This window comes from Cynocephalus volans, unplaced genomic scaffold (genome assembly GCF_027409185.1).
Source record: "Cynocephalus volans isolate mCynVol1 unplaced genomic scaffold, mCynVol1.pri scaffold_199, whole genome shotgun sequence".
NCBI lineage: Eukaryota > Metazoa > Chordata > Mammalia > Dermoptera > Cynocephalidae > Cynocephalus > Cynocephalus volans.
Window position 1 is genome coordinate 68,616 of NW_026902449.1, and position 24,839 is coordinate 93,454.

Below are 24,839 nucleotides of genomic sequence, written 5' to 3' on the forward strand. Positions count from 1 at the left end.
AACTGAATACTGTGGAAAAGATTTATTAGTCTGTACAAGTTGGTTTTGATAAACTATTAGTTACTTGTTAACAGAAAATTATCAAGATTTTAATTGCAACAGTACATATTTTCCCACACACATCAGAATCTGGAAGCAATATGCCTTTCTCAAATTGTCATTTAGTGTTTTTCCCCCATCCCTCAAAACACAGAAATAGGTTTTTGAATATCAACTAGCCATTTATGGAAGCCATAAGATACAAATATTCATAAACATTACACAAGTACACAAGCTACAATTGAAGTACCTGGACAAACACTATCAACATTTATGAAAAAAGTTGTTGGTTTTAAAAGTGAAAAGCACTACAGGAGTTACAATAAACACTGTTTATATCCTTGTGAAACCAAAATGGGGTAAAACCTTATTACCATTTTGCCAAACACCACTTAACTAGAAATGCTGCACAAAGGGTCATTAATCCAATGTACATATATCACAGGATTAAAACTCCAGTTAAGCAACTGAGATAAACATTGAAGTAAACTAAAAAGTAATACCAACCTTCTTTAACATATCAATGCTATTTTAGAAGCATCATCAGAACAAACAGAGATTTAATTATAATTGGCCTGGGCTACATTCTGTAATGAAGATTTTGCTTAGTACTAAAAGAGACTCAAACACCCTAGAAAGCTATGGAATCATGCTTTTTGCTATTTCTGAAAGGAAATTTGCCAGGTTTGATGATACCTGTATACCTCCTGTGGTCCTAGGAGTTCTACACATCAGGTAATTCAATAATTGATAGGAGTATTTAAGCAAAAAGAGACCAAAAGTAGACCTTATATCAACATATGCTAAATAGATGGATTTTTAAAAAATTACATGATAAATGTAAATCATAAAATCAGATGTACTTATAAAGGTACACTTATTTTATGTTACATAAAAAACTATAGACTGCAAACTGTGCATGCTTACCCTAACATTTTACCTGGGAAAGCCGATGACTGGGATTTCTTGCAAATATTTACTGCCATGATACAAAACAATTATGTGCAAACTGCAAGGTCCCTAAAATAGCAGTTAAAGAGTTTATATACAGAAAGATGTCATTATCTGATCAAATATGCAAGAGATAGAATTTCCCAGAGTTTATAAGACAGAACAATAACCACCACAGGCTCCTCCTCCATGACCTTCTTCCCTGTGTGACAGTTTGACTCCTTTATTCTGGTTCTCACTTTCCCACAGTCCAGGCGTCTGAATGATCTTTTCAACAAGTTCCTCAAAGGCACATTGTACACCATCACAGGTTTTTGCACTTGCCTCTATAAATAACATGGAATGCCTTCGTGCAAATTTCAGGCCTTCATTTCTATCAACTTCACGATTTTCCTTATCAATTTTATTTCCAACTAGCATGTTTACTATGTCATTTCTTGTACAGTATGTTTCCAATTCATTTAACCAATTATCCAGTTTAACAAAGGTGTCTCTTCTTGTGACATCGTAAACTAATATAACACCCTGTGCACCTCTATAATAGCTGGGAGTTAATGTTCTAAATCTCTCTTGACCAGCAGTATCCCATATTGCAAGTTTAGCCTTATTTCCATCCACTGAAATTGTTTTCACTTTAAAGTCAACACCTATTGTTGCTGCAAGTTCTGGATCAAAAGTATCATCTGTGAACCTCAAGAGCAGGCTGGACTTGCCCACCCCACTCTCGCCGATGATGAGGATCTTCAGCGTAGTCAGCACGTCCTCGTCCATCCTGACCCTGCTCCGCTCCGAGCCCAGCTCAGGGAAGATAGTCTTTTGAAAAACTGTTAGAACAGTTAGAAATTCATAATCAGTGAAATGAATCTCAAGATCTCAACCATTTTACACAAATGAATTCAAAATAAATTACGGGTTCAAATGTAAAACTTAAACCTACAAAACTTCTAGAAAAAAAGTAAAAGAATATTTTGGGGAATTTGTGCATAGGCAAAGAGTTCTTAACTTGATACCAAAAACATAATCCATAAAAAAACAATTGATAAATTGGATTTTATCATGGAATTAATGATTTTGTTTAATGAAGGACTCTGTTAAGATACTAAAAGAATGGGAAAACAAAGATTGGCAGAAATACTCAAAGGTGCATACTCAACAAAGGACAAGTACATTGCACATGAAAGAAATATCAAAACTCAATAGTAAAAGAAAAAGAAATCCAATTAGAAAATGAGTAGGTTCACAGATGAGGAGATACAGACTGGAAATAAGTACATGAAAACTGGCTCATCATCTTTATTAGCCACTTGAGAAATGCAAATTAAAATCACAATAAGATGTTGCTAAACACTTATCAGAATAGCAAAAACAGCAGCTAACATTATACTCAACATAAAAGTTGAAAACTTTTCTTCTCAAACCAGGAACAAGACAAAAATGCCAACCCTCATCATTTCTGTCCAACATAGTATTGGATAACCTAGCCGGAAAGAACAGGCAAGAGACAGACATAAGAAAATATCAAAATTGGATAAGAAGGAGTAAAATTTTCTCTATTTGCAGATGACATGGTCTTATATGTAGAAAACACTAAGGACTCCACTAAAAACACCAACAAACAAATTTAGTAAAGTTGCACAATATAAAATCACCTTAAAAAAATCAGTTGTGTTTTTATACACTGACACCAAAGTATCTGAAATAAAAATTAAGAATACAGTCCTATTTACCATAGGGAAAAATATTTAGAAATACATTTAACCAAGTAGGTGAAAGTCCTTTGCACTGAAAAGTATAAAACTCTAATAGAAATAAATTGAAGAATATGCCAAAAAATGAAAATGTATTTTGTGTCCATTAATTAGAAAAATTAATGTTAATATGTTCAAACTACACAAATCTGCAGATTTTCTGCAATTGCTGTCACAACTCCAATGACATTTTTTCTCAGAAAAAAAATCTTAACCTTCATATAGAACCAAAAGAGTCCCAAACAGCCAAATAAATCTTGAGCAAAAAGACCATAGCCAGAGATATAACACTACCTGATTTCAAGATCTACTGCAAAACTACAGCAATCAAAACAGTATGGTACTGGCATAAAAGAGAAACATAGACAAATGGAATAAAATAAATACCCCAGAAATAAAGCCACACATTTCGGTCAATTGAATTTCTACAAAGGTGACAAAAACACACAATGGGGAAAGGAGAATATCTTCAACAAATGGTGTTGGGACAACTGGATATCCACCTGCAAAATAATGAAATTGGACCCTTATCTCACAACATATAGAAAAAAAAATCAAAATGGATTAAAGATTTAAATGTAAGACCTGAAACTGTAAGAACACTAGAAGAAAACGTAAAGGAAAACCTCCATGACATTGGTCTAGGCAAAGACTGTTTTGACATGATCCCCATAACACAGGCACCAAAAGCAAAAGTAGGCAAATGGGATTGCATAAAACTAAAATGGACATAGCCCAGCAGCAGCTGAAGTAAGCTAAGACCAGACCCTTGCAGGAACGGCACCAGGAGAAGTGGCACTGGGTCCAGTCTAAGGCCCTGGGGGAAAAGAAATGCACATAGCCTAGCTGAAGCCAAGGTGAGATGATACCAGACCCTTGAGGCCCTGGGGCTCAGTCTAAGGCCCAAAGGGAAATGCAGACAGCCCAGCAAATGCAGAAGTGAGCCAAGATCCACGTGGCACTGGGGATCAGTCCAAGGCTCCGGGTGGAAGGAAAGTGCACACAGCCCAGCAGCCACTGAGGTGAGCCAATACCTGAGTGGCACTGGGGTCCATTCTAAGGCCCCGGCGGGGAGGGGAAGGGAAGTCCAGAAAGCCCAGCAGGCACCAAGGTGAGCTGAGACCTGCACAGCACCAGGGGCTCAGTCCACAGCCACAGAAAGCTAGAACAGGAGCCAAGATGGTGTAATATAGTTAATGCCACAACTTCTGTCACCACAAGGACAGTTCACCACCACAGTAGCAGCCAGGGCCACTCTACAGGCAACCTGCCACTCACTTGGCTACACTGATATAAGAAGACTCACCAGTAGAGCCTGCAAATAGAGGAGGAAGTCTTTATCCTCAGCCTACCCCAGACTAACAGAAGAAGCAAAGTCCTCTACCAGATGACCAAACATCAACAAAAAAGTACTAGAAATACAAACAAACCAGAAGATATGACCCCACCAAAATAATACAGTCATGCTCAAATTTCAGACCCCATAGAACAGGGAATCATTGAAATGTCTGAAAAAGAATTATGAACAATGATCTTAAGAAAGCTTGAGGAAATAAAAGAAGACTCAATGAGAGAACACAAGGTAACAAGAAAAAATGAGAATATGAAGGAGGAAGTTTACAAAGAAATTAATACCTTAAAAAAGAACATAGCAGAACTCCTAGAAATGAACGACTCACTTAATGAAATAAAAAACACATCAGAGAGCTTAAGAAGGAGGCTAGAGCAAGCAGAAAAAAGAATTTCAGATCTCAAAGATGGTCTTTTTGAAATAACCCAGGCAGACAAAAAGAAAAAGGAACAAAAATTAAAATAATGAGGAAAATGTAAGAGAGACAGCAGAAAAACTCAAGTGCTCTAACATTTGAATTATGGGTATTTCAGAAGGGGAGGAGAAAGGAAAAGGTATGGAAAACCTATTCCAGGAAATAATAACAGAAAACTTTCCAGAGGTAGGGAGAAATGCAGACTTTCAGATCCAGGAAGCTCAAAGGTCCCCAAACAGATTCAATCCAAAAAGATCCTCTCCAAGACACATTATAGTCAAATTTGCAAAGCTAAGTGACAAACAGAATTCTAAAAGCAGCAAGAGGAAAGCAACAAGTCACTTATAAGGGAACCCCTATCAGACTAACAGCAGATTTCTCAACTGAAACCCTACAGGCCGGAAGAAAGTGGAATTATATATTTAAATAACTAAAAGAAAAAAATTGCCAGCAAAGAATTCTTTATCCAGCAAGACTCTCCTTCAGAAATAAGGGAGAAATAGTGTATGTCCCATACAAACAAAAATTGTGGGAGTTCACAAACACATGAGAAGCCCTGAAGGAAATTCTCAAGGGAGTCCTTCATCTGGAATCTGAATAATGAATGTCACTACCACATATACACAAGAAAGAGCAAAACCTGATGTTAAAACAAAAATGTCAGTGAGAAAGAGCAAGAAGCTAAATCATGCCACCTCAAATATCCAAATAACACTGAAGAAGACAAATAAGAGGGGAAATAAGGATCAAAAAATATTTAAAACAACTAAACAAAAAGCAATTAAATGACAGGAATTAAACAATACCTGTCAATAAACACCCTAACTGTGAATGGTTTAAACTCCTCATTCAAAAGGCACAGATTGACTGGATTCAAAAGCTAGACACAAGTATATGCTGTCTTCAAGAGACCCATCTCACCTATAGAGACACACACAGACAAAAAGTGAAGGGATGGAAAAAAGACATACCATGCAAATGGAAACCAAAATTGAGCAGGAGTAGTTATTCTTATATCGGATAAAATAAAAACATAAAAAGAGACAAAGAAGGCCACTATATAATGATAAAAAGATCAATCCAGCTAGAAGGCATAACAATCATAATTATATATGCACCCAAAACTGGAGCACTCAGATATGTATAGCAAACTCTCTGAGACTTAAAGAAAGAAATAGGCCCTAATACATTAATAGTGGGTGACCTGAACACTCCTCTATTAGTAAGGGACAGATCTTCCAGGCAACAAATCAACAAAGAGACACAGGATATAAACTACATATTAGACCAACTGGACCTAGCAGATATATACAGAACATTTCACCCAACTAAAGAGTATTCTTTCTTCTCATCAGCTCATGGAACATTCTCCAAGATAGACCACATAATAGGTCACAAATCTAGCCTCAGGAAATTTAAAAAAATTTAAATCATTCCGAATATCTTTTTAGACCACAATGGACTAAAATTGGAAATTAATAATAAGCAAAACTCTGGAAACTATACAAATACATGGAAAGTAAATAATAGGCTCCTGATTGACCTATGGGTCCAAGAAGAAATTAAACAGGGAATCAAAAAATTTCTAGAAACTAATGAAAATAAAGATACATCATACTAAAACCTGTGGCATACTGCAAAAGCAGTACTAACAGGCAGATTCATTGCAATAAATACATACGTCAAAAAAATGGAAAGACTTCAAATAAACGACTTAACACTATGCCTCAAAGAACTTGAAAAACAAAAACAATCAAAACCTAAAGGTAGTAGATGGAAAGAAATAGTTAAGATCAGAGCAGAACTAATGAAACAGAAAGTCAAAGAACAATAGAAAAGATCAAGAAAACAAAAAGTTGGTTTTTCAAGAAGATAAATAAAATAGACAAACCATTAACTTGGTTAACATAAAAAAGAAGGGAGTACACCCAAATAACAAAAATAAAAATGAAAAGGGAAATATTACAAACAACATCACAGAAATACAAAGAATTATTACAAACTATTACAGACAACTGTATGACAACAAATATGAAAATCTGCAAGATATGGATAAGTATCTAGACACATACAAACTACCAAGACTGAACCAAGAAGAGATAGAAAACCTGAACAGACCAATAACAAGCAAGGAGATTGAAGTGGAAATTAGCAATCTTCCAACAAAGAAAAGTCCTGGTCAAATTGGTTTTATAGCTGAATTATATCAAACATTTAAAGAGGAGTAAAAACCAATTCTCCTCAAACTGTTACAAACAGTTGAAACCGAAGCTATTCTATGAGGCCAAAATAACTCTGATACCAAAACCAGATAAAGTCACAAGAAAAAAATAAAATTACAGGCCAATATCCTTGATGAAACTAGGTGCAAAAATCCTCAACAAAACATTAGCAGAATACAGCAATGTATTTTAAAAATTATACACTATGATCAAGTGGGATTTATCCCACAGATGCAAGGATGGTTCAACATACAAAAGTCAATAAATGTGACACATCACATCAGCAAACTCAAGGATAAAGAACATATGATTATCTCAATAGATGCTGAAAAAGCATTTGAAAAAATTCAGTATCACTTCATGATAAAGACTTTCAACAAATCAGGTATAGAAGGAAAATGTCTCAACATAATATAAGCCATTTATGACAAGCCCACTGCCAGAATCATTCTGAATGAAGAAATACACAGGGCCTTTCCCTTAAGTACAGGAAAAAGAAAAGGATGCCCACTCTCATCTATTTAATATAGTACTGGATGTACTAGCCAGAGCAATCAGGCAAGAGAAAGAAATAAAGGGAATCTGGATTGGAAAAGAAAAAGTCAAACTTTCCCTATTTGTAAATGACATGATATTGTATATAGATAAACCTAAAGACTCTATCAAAAAACTCTTAGAGCTGGTAAATAACTTCAGTAATGTTGCAGGATACAAAATAAATGCCACCAAATCAGTTGCATTTATATACTCAATAATGAACTAACAGAAGGAGAAATGAAGAAAATAAGCCCATTTACAGTTTTTGTGAAAAAAGTAAAATACCTAGGGATCAACTTAACAAAGGAGGTGAAAGACCTCTACAATGAGAACTACAAACCACTTCTGAAAGAAATTAAAGAAGATGCAAAAAAGTAGAAAGATATCCCATGCTCTTTGATTGGAAGAATTAACATTGTGAAAATGTCTATACTACCCAAAGCAATCTACAGATTTAATGCAATCCCCATCAAAATACCAATGACATTCTTCACAGAAATGGAAAAAACAATCTTACCCTTTATATGGAATAACAAAAGACCCCGAATAACCAAAGCAATCTTGAGCAAAAAAAAAAATAAATAAATAAAATAAAGCCCAAGGCATAACACTACGCAACTTCAAATTATACTACAAAGCTATTGTAACCAAATCAGCATGGTAGTTTTATAAAAATAGACATTCAGACCAGTGGAGTAGAAATGAGAATCCAGAAATCACCCCTCAGGCTTACAGCCATCTGCTATTGGACAGAGGAAGCAAACATCTACATTGGGGGAAAGACTGCCTTTTCAACCAATGATGCTGGGGAAACTGGATATCCATATGCAGAAGAATGAAACTAGATATGCACCTCTCACCATACAATAAAATCAACTCAAAATGGGTAAAAGACTTAAGTATAAGATCTGAAACTGTAAAATTACTAAGAGAAAATACAGGTGAAACACTTCAGCAACTAGGTCTGGGCACAGACTTTATGAACATGAGCCCCAAAGCACAAGCAGTAAAAGAAAAATAAACAAATGGGGCTGCATCGAGCTAAAAAGCTTCTGCATAGCAAAGGAAACAATCAACAGAGTGAAAAGACAACCTACAGAGTGGGAGAAAATTTTTTCTAACTATGCATCTGACAAGGGATTAATAGCCATAACGTACAAGGAACCCAAGCAATTATGCAATAAAAAAATAAATAACTCAATTAAAAAATGGGCAAAGGAGCTGAATATACATTTTTCAAAGAAAGACATACAAATGGACAACAGGTACAAGAGAAAATGCTCAGCATCACTTGTCATCAGGGAAATGCATATTAAAACTATATTGACCTACCACCTCACCCCAGTTAGACGGTGAATAACAAATGCTGGTGAGGGCGTGGAGAGATGGGAATACTCCTACCCTGTTGACAGGACTGTAAATTAGTTCAACCACTATGGAAAACAGTATGGAGGTTTCTCAAACAACTAGATAGATCTTCCTCATGATCCAGCAATACCACTTCTGAGTATATACCCAGAGGAGTGGAAATCATCATGTCAAAGGGATAACTGTACTCCCATGTTCATCACACCTCTGTTTATCATAGCCAAAACATGGAACTAACCTAAATGTCCATAGTTGGATGATTGGATAAAGAATCTCTGGTAAATATACACCATGGACTTCTACTCTGCCATAAAAAAAGAATGAAATTCTCCCATTTGCTACATGGATGAGCCTGGGGAAACTTATGTTGAGTGAAATAAGCAAGGCACAGAGGGAAAAATACTGCATGTACTCACTCATACGTAGGAGCTAAGAGAGAAAGAAGGATGGACAGAAAGACTGCAGTAGTGCATTGGCCTTGCAGAGGGAGACAACATTCCTTGGGCTACAAAGTGGAGTTGGTGGGAAAGGGGGAGGGAGAGGGAAGTTGGGGATAATTGGGTGGGGGACACAGGGTACAAATGTAATTTGTGTTAATGGGTATGCTGCCAGTATGAATCTGGCCCTCACATTATGGGCACAAGGGGTGACAATCAGCAATTAAAATAAATAAAGAAATTAATTAAAGTTCTCAAGTAAAAAAACCAAGGTAAATTTGGACTAGGAAAATTTAAGAAATAAAAAATAAACGTAAAACAAATGAATAAATCATTGTGGTCCTTTGCTCGTTAATCATTTCCTAGATATGACCTCAAGTAAGGAATAACAGAAAAAAAAAATAGATAATTACACTTTACCACAACTAGCAACTTTTGTTCTGAAAAAGAAAATTAATATGAAAAATAAGTGAAAACTGGGAGAAATATTTGAAAATCATTTATCTAATGAGTGGCTTGTATACAGAGTACATGAAAATAAAGAAAAGGAACCTTTTGCAACACAGTGATAGCCTAATTTACTCAATTAAGAAATGGGCAGGGGGGGGGCAAGACAGATGCTAGAAGAATCTACCATTCACTGCTCCCAGAAAGACAGAGAAAAGTACAAATACTCGACTACAGTGCCTATGACCAGAGAAACTTCATCCAGAGTGGCCACTCCAGCTGAATAGCTGCATAGGGCCCCAGCATCTCTCTAGCTGTCACAGGGTTCCTCCCATGACACCAGAAACCCTACATGTAGTGACACACTCCAGCTGAGGAGTTGAAGAGTGACCAAGCATTCCTCATTTGGGTGGAGGTTCTCACCCATAACTGCTATGGTCTCACTCAGAGTGGCCTACTTCAACAATGCTGCTGCAGAGCAACCAAGTGTCTCTGTTGAGGGTGCAGGGCCGAACCCACAAAATGAGAGGAATCCACTTCAACAACAAAACTACAGAGCACACCAGCATCTCTTTTGGGGTGATGGGTTTACAATCACGGTTCTAGCAACTTCATCCAGTGTTGTCCACTTCATCTGCAGAGATACAGAGCACCCCAACACCCCCCTTTGGGGGTATGGGTCCCAGTTTGAAGCATCAGTGGCTCCACTGAGTCCCACACTCTACCTGAGGAGCTGCTGACCACCTCATTTTTACCTTGAATGCCCCAGATCCTAATCTCAACCCATAGAAATCCTGCCCTGGGTCACTCATTTAAGCTGTGGTGCCACAGAGAACCCTGGTACACCTCTCAGGGACACGGGATCCTAGTTGGGGCACAAGCAAGCACAGCCAGGGTCATCCACTCAAGCTGAATGGCAGCAAGGCATACTGAAACTTCTGCAATGTCCCGAAGAATTTGATATGTCACCCACAAACATGCCAGCTCAACCCAGTGTTACTCACTTAAAAAACAGACTGTTGAGCACACCAGTTCCTGGGCCATGGAGGCACTCAGAGACAACTGAAATATCAAACACAGTTGAAGAAATCATACAGAGTCTACACTACTGTGTATACATAGAATCAAACCTAAAATAACTGACCCAACTGTCACCGTAGAGCACATCAACAGTAAGGAGTCTCTCCACTCGAAAGGTACTCAAGAGTATTAGAAGCAAGTGCTCCACCAGATGCCCAGACATCAATGTATGGATACTAGAAATATGAAAAAGAACAAGAAAATATGACACCCCCAATTAAATACAATAATTTCCCTAGTACCAGACCCCAAAGCAGGGGTTCGGGGGAAGTTATGAAATGCATGAAATGGAATTCCAAACAATAACCTTAAGGAAACTCAATGAGATGCAAAAAAGTTCAGGTAGACAACAACAAAATAAGAAAAACAGTCCAGGATATGAAAGAGGAATTCAACCAAGACATGTATATTTTTAAAAGGAACTTGTAATTGAAGAACTCATTCAACACAATAAAAAAGGCAACCAGAAGTTTAAGCAGCAGGCTAGAGCAAGCAGAAGAAAGAATTTCTGTGCTCAGAGACAGGCTTTTTGAAATAATGCAGGCAAACAAATAAAAAAAGAAAAAAAAAACATTTAAAAAATGAAGAAAACCTATGAGATATATAGGGCAAACTTAATCATTCAAAAATCTGAATTATGGGTGTTACAGAATGGGAGGAGAAAGGAAAAGGCATTGAAAACCTATTTGATGAAATAATTGATGAAACTTTCTAACAGTTGGGAGAGATAAAATTTTAATATCCATGATGCTCAAAGATCCCCAAACAAATTCAACCCACAAAGGTTGTCTATGAGATACACTGTTGTCAAATTGTCTTAAGTCAAAAACAAAGAGAGAACTCTGTAAACAGCAAGAGAAAAATGTCCAGTTACCTGAGGAATTTCCCATCAGGCAAACAGCAGATTTCTCAGAAGTAACCTTACAGGACAGGAGAGAAAGGGATGGTATATTCAACATGCTACAAGAAAAAAAAATCTGCCACCCAAGAAGACTATACTCAGTAAAGCTATCTTTCAGTTATAAAGGAGAAATAATATCAATTCCAAACAAACATAAAGTGTGGAAATTCACAACTACAACATTGGCCCTACAAGGAATCCTCAAGGGAGTCCTACAATTGGAATCCAAAAAACTGATAATCACCATGATGCATACCTGAGAAAGAATAAAGCACACTGCTAGAACAGATATATGAAAGAGAAAGAGAAAGAATCTATATCTTATTACTACAAAAAAACACCAAATAGTAAAGACAAACTATAAATGGGAAAGAAACGAAAAAAATATATATATAAAAGAACCATAAAATGTCAATATCTATCAATAACAACACTGAATATAAATGTATTTAATTCCCATTTCAAACATATAGATGGGCTTAATGGATTTAAAAAAAAACTATTCCTATCTATAAGCTGCCTACAAGAAACTCGCTTCACCTGTAAAGATACACAAAGACTAATAGTGAAAGGATGGAAAAAGATATACCACACAAATGGAAATCAAAAACGAGCAGGAGTAACTATATTTATATCAAATAAAATAGATTTTAAGCAAAACAGTACATAAAAGAGCCAAAGTAGAACATCATATAATGATAAAGGGATCAATACAGCTAGAGCATATAATTGTAAATCTATATGCACCCCACATAAGAGCACCCAGATGTATAAAGCAAATATTGTTCGATCTGAAGGGAGAAATATGCCCCAGTGCAATAGTAGTTGGAGATTTCAAAACAACTCTTTCAGCACTGGAGAGAACATGTGGACAAAATATCAGCAGAGAAACATTGGATTTAAACCATGCTTTAGAGCAATTGGACTTGACAGATGTTTACAGAACATTGCATTCACCAACTACAGAATATACACTCTTCTCATTAGCACATGGAACATTCTCCAGGGTAGAACACACGTTAGGGCACAAATTAAGTCTCAACAAATTTTTTATAAAATTGAAATCATATCAAGTATATTTTCAGACCATGATGGAATAAAACTAGAAACCAATAACTAGTGAAATTGTAGAAACAATGCAAATACATGAAAATTATACAACATGCTCCTGAATGAACAATGGGTCACAGAAGAAATTGAGCAGGATATCAGAAAAATCTTGAAAGACAGGAAAATAAAAGCACATCACACCTAAACCTATGGGATACTGTAAGAGCAGCACCAAGAGGGAATTTTATCACAATAAGTGCTTACATCAAAAGAACAGAGAGAGTTCAAATAAACAACCTAATGTTACCCCTGAAAGCACTAGAAAGTAAGAACAATCAAATCCCAAAATTAGTGGAGAGAAAGAATCAGTAAAGAGTAGAACAGAACTAATGACGTAGAGCCCTGCAAAATGATAAAAAAAGATTGATAAAACAAAAAGTTGGTCTTTTTGACAACATAAACAAAATCAACAATCCATTAGCTAGGCTAAATAATGAATGAAGAAAGAAGATGCAAATAAAAATGAGAAACAGAAGAAACATTACAACTGATACCACAGAAATACCTTTGTATTTGAATCGTTAGAGGATATTGTGAACAACTATATGCCAACAAATTTGAAAATCTGGAGGAGATGGACAAATTTCTAGACATGTACAACCTCCCAAGACTGAACCAGGAAGGAATAGAAAACCTGAACAGAACAATAATGAGCAACTTAATAGAATTAGTAGTCAGCAACCTCCCAACAAAGAAAAGCCCAGGAGTGGAGGGCTTTACTGCTAAATTCTCCCAAACTTTTAGAGAAGAACTAGTACCAATTCTTTTCAAACTATACCAAAAAATGGAAGCAGAGGCTATTCTCCCAAATTCATTCTTGAGGCCAGCATCACCCTGATACAGAAATCAGAAAAAGATGCATCAATAAAGGAAACTACAGGCCAATAACTTGCATGAATATAGATGCAGAAATTCTCAACAAAGCACTAGCAAACAGAATTTAACAACACATCAGAAAGATTATATACCATGATCAAGTGAGATTCAACCCAGCAGTGCAAGGATGGTTCAACATATGCAACTCTATAAATGATACACCACATCAACAAAAATGAAAGACAAAAATCACTTGATATTCTCAATAGATGCAGGAAAAGCATCTAACAAAGTTCAATATACCTTCATGATAAAGATTCTCAACAAGTTAAGTATAGGAGGGAAGTATCATAACACAATAAAAGCCATGCATGACAAACCCAAACCTAGCATCATCATGAAGAATGGGAAGAAGACAATATGCCGACTTTCACCATTCCTATTTAACATAATACTGGAAGTTCTAGCCAGAGCAATTGGGCAAGAGAGAGAAATAAAGGACACCCAAACTGGAAAAGATGATGTTAAGTTGCACCTGTTTTTAGGTGACATGATCTTGTGTATAGAAAGACATAAAGACTCCACCATAAAACTCTGAGAGCTGATAAATGAATTGTGATATCAGAGGAAACAAAACCAATATGCAAAAATGAGCATTTCTATAAACCAATAGCAAGCTAGCAGAAAAAGAAATCAGTAAGTAATCCCATTTACATTAGCTACCAATAAAATAAAATAAAATAAATAAAATAACTAGGAAAGAATTTAACCAAGAACATGAAAGATTTCTGCAATGAAAACTACAAAACGTGGGTGAAATAGATTGAGAGAAAATGTGAGGGGAGGAAAGACTATCATGTTCATGGATTGGAAGAACTAATGTTGTAAAATGTCTATACTACCCAAAGTGGTCTACAGATTCATTGTATTGCTCCTCAAAATGCCAATGACAGTCTTCACAGGAATAGAAAAAGAATCCTAGCATTCATATGGAACTACAAAAGACCATGAATAGCCAAAGCAATTCTAAGCAAACATGAATAAATAAATAAATAAGTAAAGCTAGAGGCCTTTCATTGCCTGACTTCAAAATATACTACAAAACTATAGTAACCAAAACAGCATAGTACTGGCACAAAAATAGACACATTGAGAAAAGGAAGAGAATAGAAATTAATCCATGTATGTACAGCCAATTGATTTTGACAAAGGCTTTGAGAACATACAGTGGGGAAAGGACAGCCTTTTCGATAAATGGTACTGGGAAAACTGGAAATCCATGTGTACAAGAATGAAACTAGTCCCCTATCCCTCACCATATATCAAAATCAACTCAAAATGGATTAAAGGCTTAAATCTAAGACCTGAAACTATAAAACTCCTAGCAGAAAACACCAGAGAAATGCTTCTGGATTAGGACTGGGTAAAGGCTTTATAAAAAAAGACCTCAAAAGCACAGAAAACCAGAGAAAAACTAAACAAATGGAATTATATCAAGCTAAAAACTTTCTTCACTGCAAAGGAAACAAACAGCAGAGTGAAAACACAACCTGCCAAATGGATGAAAACATTTGCAAATTATGCATCCAACAAAGGATACCCAGAATATGCGAGGAACTCAAACAACTCAACAGTAAAAATACAAATAATCTGATTAAAAAGTGGGCAAAGGAGCAGAATAGGCATTTCTCAAAAGAATACATACAAATTATCAACAGGTACATGAAAACAATGCTCAAAATTGCTAATTGTCAGAGAACTGCACATCCAAACTATATTGGGATATCATCTCACCCCAGTTAGACTGGCTATTATTAAAAAGACAGAAAATAAGAATGCAGAGAAAGGGCAACTGTTTATACACTGTTGGTGGGAGTGTAAATTAGGGCAGCCGTTATGGAAAACAGTGTGGAGGTTTCCCAAAGAACTACAAATAGAACTGCCATATAAACCAACAGTGACACTACTGGGTATACAACCAAAGGAATGGATATCATCAGGTTGAAGGGATACCTCCACTCCCATGTACATTGCAGCTCTATTCACAGTATCCAAGATATGGAACCAACCTAAATGTCCACTGAAGGTCCATTGGATAATGAAAATGTGGTATATGTACACAATGGAATACTACTAAACCATGAAAAGGAATGAAATTCTGTCATTCACAGCAGCATAGATGAGCTTGGAGAAAATTACATTATGTGAAATAAGCCAAGCTTAAAAAGATAAATACTGCCTGTTCTCACTCATAAGTGGGAACTAAAAATAGGTAAATAAATAAATAATAATTTGGGCTTTCAGAAGGAGAGAGCAAAACTGTGGTTACTAGAGGTGGGAAAAGGGAAGGAAAAGCAGAAATAGTGAGAGGTTGGTTAATGGGCAGAAAACAGCTAGATAAGAAAAATTAGTTCTACTGGTGTACGGTGCAGCTAAGCATGTGTAATTAGTAATTTACTGCATGTTATCAAATGGCTAGAAGAGAGGAGATCAAATGCTCTTATCACAAAGAAATGATTAAAGTTTCTAATGGCATACATGCTAATTACCCAGATTTGATCGTCACACATTGTATACATGTATTGAAATATAACTGGGTACCCAACAAATGTGTATAATCAGTATGTTTCAGTAAAAGATTTCAGAAAATAGGCAAAAGATATGAATAGGCATTTCATCAAACAAGATACAAAAATGGCCAATAGTTCATAAAAAGAAGCTCAACATCATTACTTATTAGGGAAATGTAAATCAATATCACAGTGAGATACCACTTCACATACCCTAGGATGGCTAGGGTTGGAAGACAGACAATAGGCAACTGTCCGTGAAGATGTGGAAAAATTGGAACTGTCGTGTACTGTTGGTGGGAATATAAAATAAAGCAGCCACTTTGAAAAATATTTTGGCGGTTTCTCAAAATGTTCATCATGGAGTTACCATATGACCCAATGATTTCACCCCTAAGTATATATCCAAGAAAAATGAAAGCATATGTCCACACAAAAATGTGTACATGAATGTTCTTGACATTATTATTCATAATAGCCAAAATGTGGAAACAACCCAAGTATTCATCAACTGATGAACAGATGAAATGTATAGTCTCACACATTATTTTTCTACAATGAAAAGGATTGAAATGCAGGTACATACTACCATATGGATAAACCTTGAAATTATTTTAAGATATATATTTTTAAAAACCCCATTGTGGGCTGGCCGGTTAGCTCAGCTGATTAGAGCACGGTGTTATAACATCAAGGTCAAGGGTTCAGATCCTTGTACTGGCCAGCTGCCAAAAGAAAACAAAACAAAACCCATTGAGTTGTACACTTTTTTTAAAAAAATTTTATTTTGTCGATATACATTGTGGTTGATTATTGTTGCCCCTTACCAAAGAGTTGTACACTTTAAATAGGTGAATTTTAAGTACGTAAATTACGTCTCTAAAATCCTTTAACAAAAATAAAATGTGCATATGTGTGATTTGTTGTGTGTCACTAACAAAAAAGGTGCTGAAATGTGTATATTAATGTCAAAGAAATTAGATTTCAGAGCAAAGAAAATTGCAGAAATAACAGGACCATTTCACAAAAGTAAAGTATTCAGTTTATTCAGAGGTCATACAATTCCGAAAAGTTTATGCACCTAAGAACACAATGTTTCAAAATTTGTGAGAGAATAACTGATAGAGCTGAAAGAAGGAATGAACAAACTTACAATTTTATTAGATCCTTCAAAACCACTCTGTCAATAATTGATAGAAGAAGTTGACAGCCAATAAGTAAATATACAGAAGATTTGACTCCCTCTAAAAACCAAGTTGAACTAATTGAAATTTACGAAACACTCCACACAGTGAAAGCAGACTACATATTCTTTAAAAATGTGCACGAAACAGATAGACCGTATTCTGCAGTCAAAAAGAAGTCACACTAAAATGAAAAGGATTCAAATAATGCAGGGTATTATTGCTTAATATTATTCAATTTGCCTCCTGCAACATTTAAGGATTCCAAGCAGCAGGATGAAGCCAACATGCAATATTTACCATGACCATTCGCCTTAGTGCCCCGGCTGAACAAATCTCTTAAACCGCCAGCGCCTACTTTAGAAAGCCAGATGGCTTTCCCCTTAAGTTTCCAACTGGGCCAAGGAATTAGTACAGGTGCAGCAGGAGGTATCAGCAATTGCACGTACTCCTCCTTGGCCGACAAGTAGGAAGTTTAGTGCAATTCTATCATGCATAACAACCCACGTCATTGAGATGAGGGTGACATGAATGCCTTCTAGGACCAAGGTGGTGTTTCCTTAAACACTTGAAAGTCTCTTATGACCAATCATAGGGGGAAAATCACAGTGTTTTGTGAAAGGAGGCACATTACGCATGGCTTCTGCACAACATGCTAAAATCCCTAGGGTCCACATATTGCTGCTGGAAAGGAAGTGTTTGCACTTGTTGGTGCCCCCCTATTGAGTATTACATCAGTTGGGGGATGCAGATTGACTGCCTCCAGTGTTGACTCCCTTAAGATTCCCATATAGTTGAATACTTGCTTCTAGCCCATGTTTTTGGAGGGACTGCTTGAGGGCAGTCAATCCAATCTACCTTGTTTGTCCACACCATCAGCTGGGTGGAATTTGTCTGCCCCACAGAATGACAGAAAATGGGGGTGGGAATGACCTCTGGAGGTGTTTTATATGGGAGATGTAGGGGGCGGAATGATCCCCTCCTGCTTCTGACAGAATTCTCGATAAGGTTAAGGGGAATGATGATCAAATTTTGGTAAGAGCCCATCTGAAGGGGAATGGCAGATCTGGCAGTCCGTTAAATTTAAGGCACTTGCAGCAGTTTGAGAGCTACACCAGGACGTATTTTTCTTGGCCAGGAAGACTCCAAGGGCAGTTTTGAAAGACAAAAGAGCAAGAACGGTAATACCCCTCTTTCTCCTGCATATCTCCTGGGTTCTAAGGTGTTCTCTCCTCAGGTGCTGGGTTGCTGATCTCCTTCTACTTCCATAAAATGTGGATGTCACTTTCCAGTAACTATAACTTGGACTTTTTCCAACCATTCTGTATTCACACCCAGACCTTTTATCCTGTAGGGCCAAGTGCAAGAGAGACAAGGGCATCTTTATAAAACTTAACGAGCAAGTTTGAAACCCCCAGGCCCCCTTTTGGCTAGACCTGCAGGGCATACCAACCTGACTGGCCTGGGGTTGCTGTTAGTGGAAAGAAAGAAACATCATGACTATGAATGATCAGGAAGGAATCCTCAGCTTTCCAAATAAGTCTTCTTGATCCCTACCTAGGAAGCAGTTGAGAGGAGATGATTCTTTCCTTGGGACAGCAACATTCAGTAACCAAGTTGCTTTACTAAGGTGTGTGGAGAGGGAGGTAGAGTGAGAAATATTTTGAGTCAGTTTTTGAGACCGCCACCATGCTATTGCTCAATAGTATTAGATGTCCTTGGATGGTAGGACTCATGGAAGATTCATCAAATGTCTTTTTTATTAGCCCATGGTTGAGTGGCTTTTCCAATAAATGGGCATACCACTGGCAGAATACAGATAAAGAAGAAAAAGCTAAAAGGAAAAGCTAAAATCATGACGTGGGTTAGTTTTAAGGGGCACAATGGTATGCTTGGCGTCAGCTGATAAGACTGAAACAGCAGCATTGTAACCTAAATAACCTCAACAGTGGTGAGGTACATTCAAAAGCCCCAAGAAGGGAGTCAAAAGTCAGATAATCCATCAGCACCGAGTGGTTTCCACAACTTATGCAGTGAGGTCTTATCACCATGACACAAATGTATCGTCTTTTGTCAAGGGTCACAAATATGGCATGCAGCAGTAGATTATGCATTAGATATATAGGGTCAGTCTCAATCCTCTACTTCATTACAGTCAATCTCATCAGAGAATGAGGCTTTGCGGCCACAAAGAAGGGTGTCTTTAAACTGCCAGACAGATTAAAATCTGCTGTTTTCCAAGTGGCATACCAAAAGGCTGGATCATTGGCAGTGCCCAAAGAATTGTGTTCTGCCCACTGAGCAGAGCAACTACATCCTCTTTCATTTCCGCATAGCTGATTCAGAGGCTGAACAGCCACAGCAGCCAGTGAACACCATCAGTTTTCAGCTCAGCCAATCTTTCACTGAGTCAAGCCCAGATATTCAGGGAAACCTCTGTGAACAGAGGGCCCAACTGAGTTAGTTGTTTTGCTTCAAGCGGCAGGGCAAAAAGTTAAGTATCCCCCAGAGAGGTAGTTGCCACCCTTACATGTAAAGTAGAGACGCCTCTGGAGCCAGGTGACTATGTTCTTGACTTTACCATTTCCATTTGATAAGTGAAGCTTATTGGGCCCTTCCTACCTTGCAAGTCATTGAGTCTGAGTTGGCTGACCGCAAGATGGGAATATTGGGTCAGAGAGTCACAAGTCCTGCATGAAACAAATATTCAGTTTTGACAAAAGCCCAGTTGCAAGCCATTAGCTGCTTTTCAGAAGGGATGCACCTTATCTTGTAGGCTTATCATGGAGGAAACAAGCCAACTCCGCAAGAGATGTCTCTGGGTGTTGACTGCATTCTCTTCCTCAGCTGCTTCAATCAGCAAAACCATCCGTCATGTGACATTTGTACTGTATCCAATACCCAAGGTGTTGAATAAGGTTCTGAGCCTTCTTTTTAGTGGTAGAGTGTCTGAAGAGACATCAGGTTTCCCTTGACTGTCGGAGGGATGAAATGTTGTGTATCTGCCCACATAGTGCCAAAAAATTACCTGGCAAGCAGGCCTCTGAATTGGAGGGGGCAGAGTGAGGGGGGCACAAATCAGCCAACCTTGCTTGCAGAGACATGATAACACTGCCCTGAGGACCATTGAGACTAAGACTTCTAACTGCCCAACTGAGCGGATATCATCTACATAGTGAAAATGTCGGACGCCAGAGAATAGAGACACTCATGCTAAATCTTAAGCCAGCCACTGCTGGCAAATCTCCCTGGAGTTTGTCCCACTAACACTCCACTCTACCTCTGTCTCTCCCTGATGGGAAAGACTCCATCTGGCACCTGTGGAATGGGAAATTACAAGCATATGACCCATCAATTCTTATCATACATATTTAGAAGCAACAGGGACAGTGCATTGAATCGTACCAAAGGGCCCAGACACAAAATCACATTGGCTTCCAAACCCCACTGTGAACCCTGCCCAAACCCCAGCAGTTGTTTGGGGGGACATTTTTACCCTACAAGAGCTCAGACCAAGAGCTTACCGCAGATATGTCAGGGGTTAAAGCAAGAGCTGTATTAAATTACCCTGTGCGCTGGCCAGAATTCAGGTGTTAAAGGGGAGTTGGGAGGAGGGGGACAATTAGGAGCCATTTTTTGTCCACATATGGGTGGCTCTTTGCCCCAGGTTGGACACTAACTCCTTGTCTGTGTACTTTCATTGGTCCAGAAGTGTGAGGGCTCAGGGGATTCTCTCCATTTTGTCTCTTGAATTCCCCAGAAGCTCTGCTCCACATTCTTTGATGCTCTCGACCACCACCATATCTAGTATCCCTCTCCCCATGGGACCAGGTAGGATAGTGTCTTAGGAGCTTATATCCAACAGAGCTACGAAAAATTGAACCCCTCCTCTTCCTGAAGTACCCACTACTCATATGCCCAAGAGGGCCTCCTCTTGGGGACAGAGAGACTTCGGGCTCACCACTAACCATATTTTTCTTTAAAGTGGCTGAGGTCAGGGGGAAAAAGAGAGCCAGGCATTAGGGAAGACAGAGAGAGAGACAGAGAGAGACAGACTTCATCTGCACTCATAAGCAAGGCATATTTACATTAGGTTACAAGTGGCCAGCAGCATGGTTCAACCAAAGAAACTTCTGATGGTTTTGGCCTCCTGAAAACTCTATATCCTTACTGCTGACACCATCTATTTCAGGTTTGGCAGGTCATTGACACAGCAGCATAATGCCATCCCTTTTTTCTCCCACCCAGGTGAGAGTGAACAACAACCAAACCATTACTCAAACAGCTTGTTTCAGTTCTGCATCCTGCCCCTCAGCTTCATTCATAGGTGAAAGAGTGGGGAGGGGTGTCCTTACCCCATTCAGTGCCAATTCACTTGAGCAAGAACATTTCCTCTCCAATCCCAAGAAGCCTTTCTCATATCTCCTAACCAGGAATGTGAAGTGTCCTTGTTTTTCCTTTTTCCAGAAGGCTATGTCTCATCCTCATGACCAAAACTGTCAAGAATTGTGAAGAGTTTGAAATTTTACCCTACTTGCAAGCTCACAAACTAGCATACCATAGTTTCATAGATGTTGGCAAAAGATCTGAAAGATCTTGGGTCAGAGTTTGTATTGGTTCATGTTTGCATTGGTTTTCCTTGTTCCCTGCTCCAATTCCCATAGGAGAAATGAGGAGCAGCCATCCAAATTTTTACATGCAAATATTCTTCAAAATATAGTTGGGGACAAAAGCTGTTGCAAGAAATATAGAAAGCCCAAGCCCATGGAGAATTCTCTCAGCAGTATCCACACTTTGTTTCTCCACCATCTTGGCTTCTGGCGAATTGTTTTCATAAGTGCGTGTGGTGATTTTCTGGGTATCAGTCAGAGCTTATCAAGAAAAAAGACCTGACCATAAGATGGCAGTAGCACATAACATGAAAGGTTGCAGGAGAGGGAATGTCAGGAGACCTTCCAGAGGTGGGGGAGGGGGTGGGGGGGGAATGGGGGGAGGAGTGAGGGGGGGCGTAACACACAGAAGGGTGAGAGTGCAAGGCAACTCCCAAGGGAGAGAAGAATTGGAGAGAAGACTTACGTGTCTATGATGTCATTCAACAGCCAGGTGGGGAGTCTCCGAGTGAGAGAGCTCCCATGGACAGCAGAGACTTAGGGTCTTTTAGAGCCCCAGAGTATGTCTTACCTATGGCTGGCAGATGTCGGATGCAGTTTCGTAGGGGATGCAAAACAAGTAGGCTCTAAATGGCTAAAAATATGATTATTTGGGCTGTATTTAAAGCAGTTGGGAATGTAAAAATTTGATTTGGGCTCCAAAGTCTTAGCCTTCTGTGAAGAAGTAAGCAACATAAGGGACAATATAAGGGGGCATCTTTAACCCATTGATATAACAATTCATGTCCCGGTCCCCTGTTGTTGTATAATCTAAGTTCTATGTTATTTCCCAGTATCTGAATTGGGAGCCAGTGATAAAGCATCCTCAAGACCCAGAACCCTATCAGGCTGCAAACTAGGATTTCAATGCCAGTTCTCAGCCAGTCTTCCCATTTAGTGGGGGACAGAGGGGAGGGGACAGCAGCCATCAGAATAGATAAGAAAAGGAGACGATTTTGATTCGATCAATCTGTTTAGACAATAGAGTGTCATTTATGGCCCCTTTGGTAGAGGACCACAGCTGTTAGTAAAACTTGGTGTTTTCTATGCACATGCAGCAATAAATGTTGGCAACCACATAGCCTCCCCGCCCACCCCCCCCCCCCCCCCATTCAGCAGTCAATAGGTAATCTAGCATTATGCAGCCATACGGTGGCCCCTAAAGAACAGTGAGATTCAGCTATGAGTTCCATTCCTTGGGCTGTTTGTCTAATTTATGTGGCTAATTCCTTGGGCATGGCTCTCTCTCTCTCTCTCTCTCTCTCTCTCTCTCTCTCTCTCTCTCTCTCTCTCTCTCTCTCTCTCACTCTCTCTCTCTCTCTGTGTGTGTGTATTTGTGTTTTAATTGTTGTGTGGTGTCTTGCACATATGCTGTTCCTACTGCCCCCAAAATTAGTCATTCTAGGACAGTTAGTACCAGGGGGAACTATTCAGAAAGCTCATTTGTGACATTGAAGAGTTGCAGCTAATGTGGTTTTAGTGGGCAAGTACTTGGGGGAGGGCAATTGACTAAAATTCTGCTGGAATTTTGAGCCAAACCCAAGTGCAGGAAATATTCTTCAGGATTGGAAAAGAAAAATATTGTGCTGGGGAAGTCATTGGATTTTCTTACAGGACCACCAGGCTCCATCTGCTGTCTTTATTCTCTGTGTTCCTCTGAAGGGAAGTTTGCGTGGCTTAATGAAATGCCAGGCGGTGTTAACAGGGGCAGAAAATGTTACAGTCAAACTAGCTTATGCTATCCACATCGGATTCAGCACCTGGGTTAACTAAGCTTGTGGTGAGCTCAGCACACCATTGCTTACATGTTTGTGGGAGATTAATCTCTGGATATTGTTGCTGGATGTCAGTGGTTAGGGGAATAAGCTCATCTTGATAAGTGAGGATTATGGGGAAGCTTGGCCAGGGAAGAGGTATTATGCTATGTGTTCCAAAATCAGGAAGAAGCGAGCCCTGCATGGGGTTAGATCTCCCATTTTACGTGTTGTTGTGGCTAAGGCTATATGCAGGTTTGCTTTGGTGGGCAGTTGAATGTTCCTCTTTTCTTAGATTAGTGTGCATTGCGCTTGAGTTTTCTGCCAGCTGCCAATAGTAAATAGCACCGGTGTGTTCCCATGGGTGTGCGATTTGTAGGTGCTCTTGGTGGTCTAAGAAAAAGAGTTGCTAGCCAAGCCACACACCAAATTAGATCCTGAATTATGGGGCACTCACATATAAGGTTCTCACAGGTGGACCAAGTTATTTTTTTTTAAAGATATCAATTGTATTATGACATTTGGCCCATTTCTATTCTTATGTATTGTGGAAGGCTATTTAAGTACCCAATAAGTAACTGGGTAAAGGTGTACTATTGACTCTCAAAGGTGAAGGTGAAATGTGGGTGACTCAACTGTGACATCTTTGCTGAATTGAACATGTTACCCAGGTCAAATTCAAGAGGACACAGATGCCCTGGATTTAACAGAAACTTGTTGTTTTGAATGACATCCATTAAGGCAACAATATCTGATAGAGGTGCTGTAATAAAGGGAAGAGTCTAGTTTAATTTTCTGTGTCTATAGTTAGCCTCCACTCAATAGTAGTGTCTTTTAGCACAGGCCATACAAGGAAATTGAAAGGTGGTATGGTAGGAATCAGTACTCCTTCTTTTTCTAAGTGTCCTGTGACAGGCCCTAATCCTTCAGTGTATCGCCTAAGCTGCTACTGTGGTGTATTTACCCCCTGAACTGGTAAGGGAAGGTTAACTGGTTCTCACCAAGAAGTGCTTGCCAGCAGCAATAAAAACCTTAGTCTTGTTTCATGAATTTACCTGCCTTTGAAGAGGTCCGTTCCAACAATGGAAAAATAGATAGTTTTGGAGGAGGGACAACTAGGACAGAAGCATCTTTCCATCAAAACTGGGCCAGTTATAACACTTAAGTGGGTGATTACCCTTTAGTTGATCCTCCTCCCAAGTGGGTAATCTCCTGAGGGGTGTGGGTGGGGGCCCTGGCATGAGTGCTTCCCTTCCGGGA

General features: G+C 38.6%; 1 protein-coding gene across 2 annotated transcripts; it reads right to left on the minus strand.

Moving 5' to 3' along the window:
• Positions 1-888: 888 nt before the first annotated feature.
• Positions 889-1,784, minus strand: LOC134369006 (ras-related protein Rab-18-like). Of its 2 annotated transcripts, XM_063085232.1 has the most exons (2): positions 1,377-1,784; positions 889-1,309 (listed from the first exon to the last, which is right to left on the minus strand). In XM_063085232.1, the coding sequence occupies exons 1-2, from the start codon at positions 1,759-1,761 to the stop codon at positions 1,101-1,103; spliced, it is 594 nt and encodes a 197-aa protein (XP_062941302.1). In that variant the 5' UTR covers positions 1,762-1,784; the 3' UTR covers positions 889-1,100. The 2 variants fall into 2 exon arrangements, with proteins under 2 accessions (XP_062941302.1, XP_062941301.1); XM_063085231.1 differs by having other exon boundaries at positions 889-1,784.
• Positions 1,785-24,839: the final 23,055 nt, after the last annotated feature.

What these genes read in the sequence shown, in the direction of transcription:
- LOC134369006 (XM_063085231.1), bottom strand. Translation starts at nt 1,761, where the DNA reads ATGGACGAGGACGTGCTGACTACGCTGAAGATCCTCATCATCGGCGAG.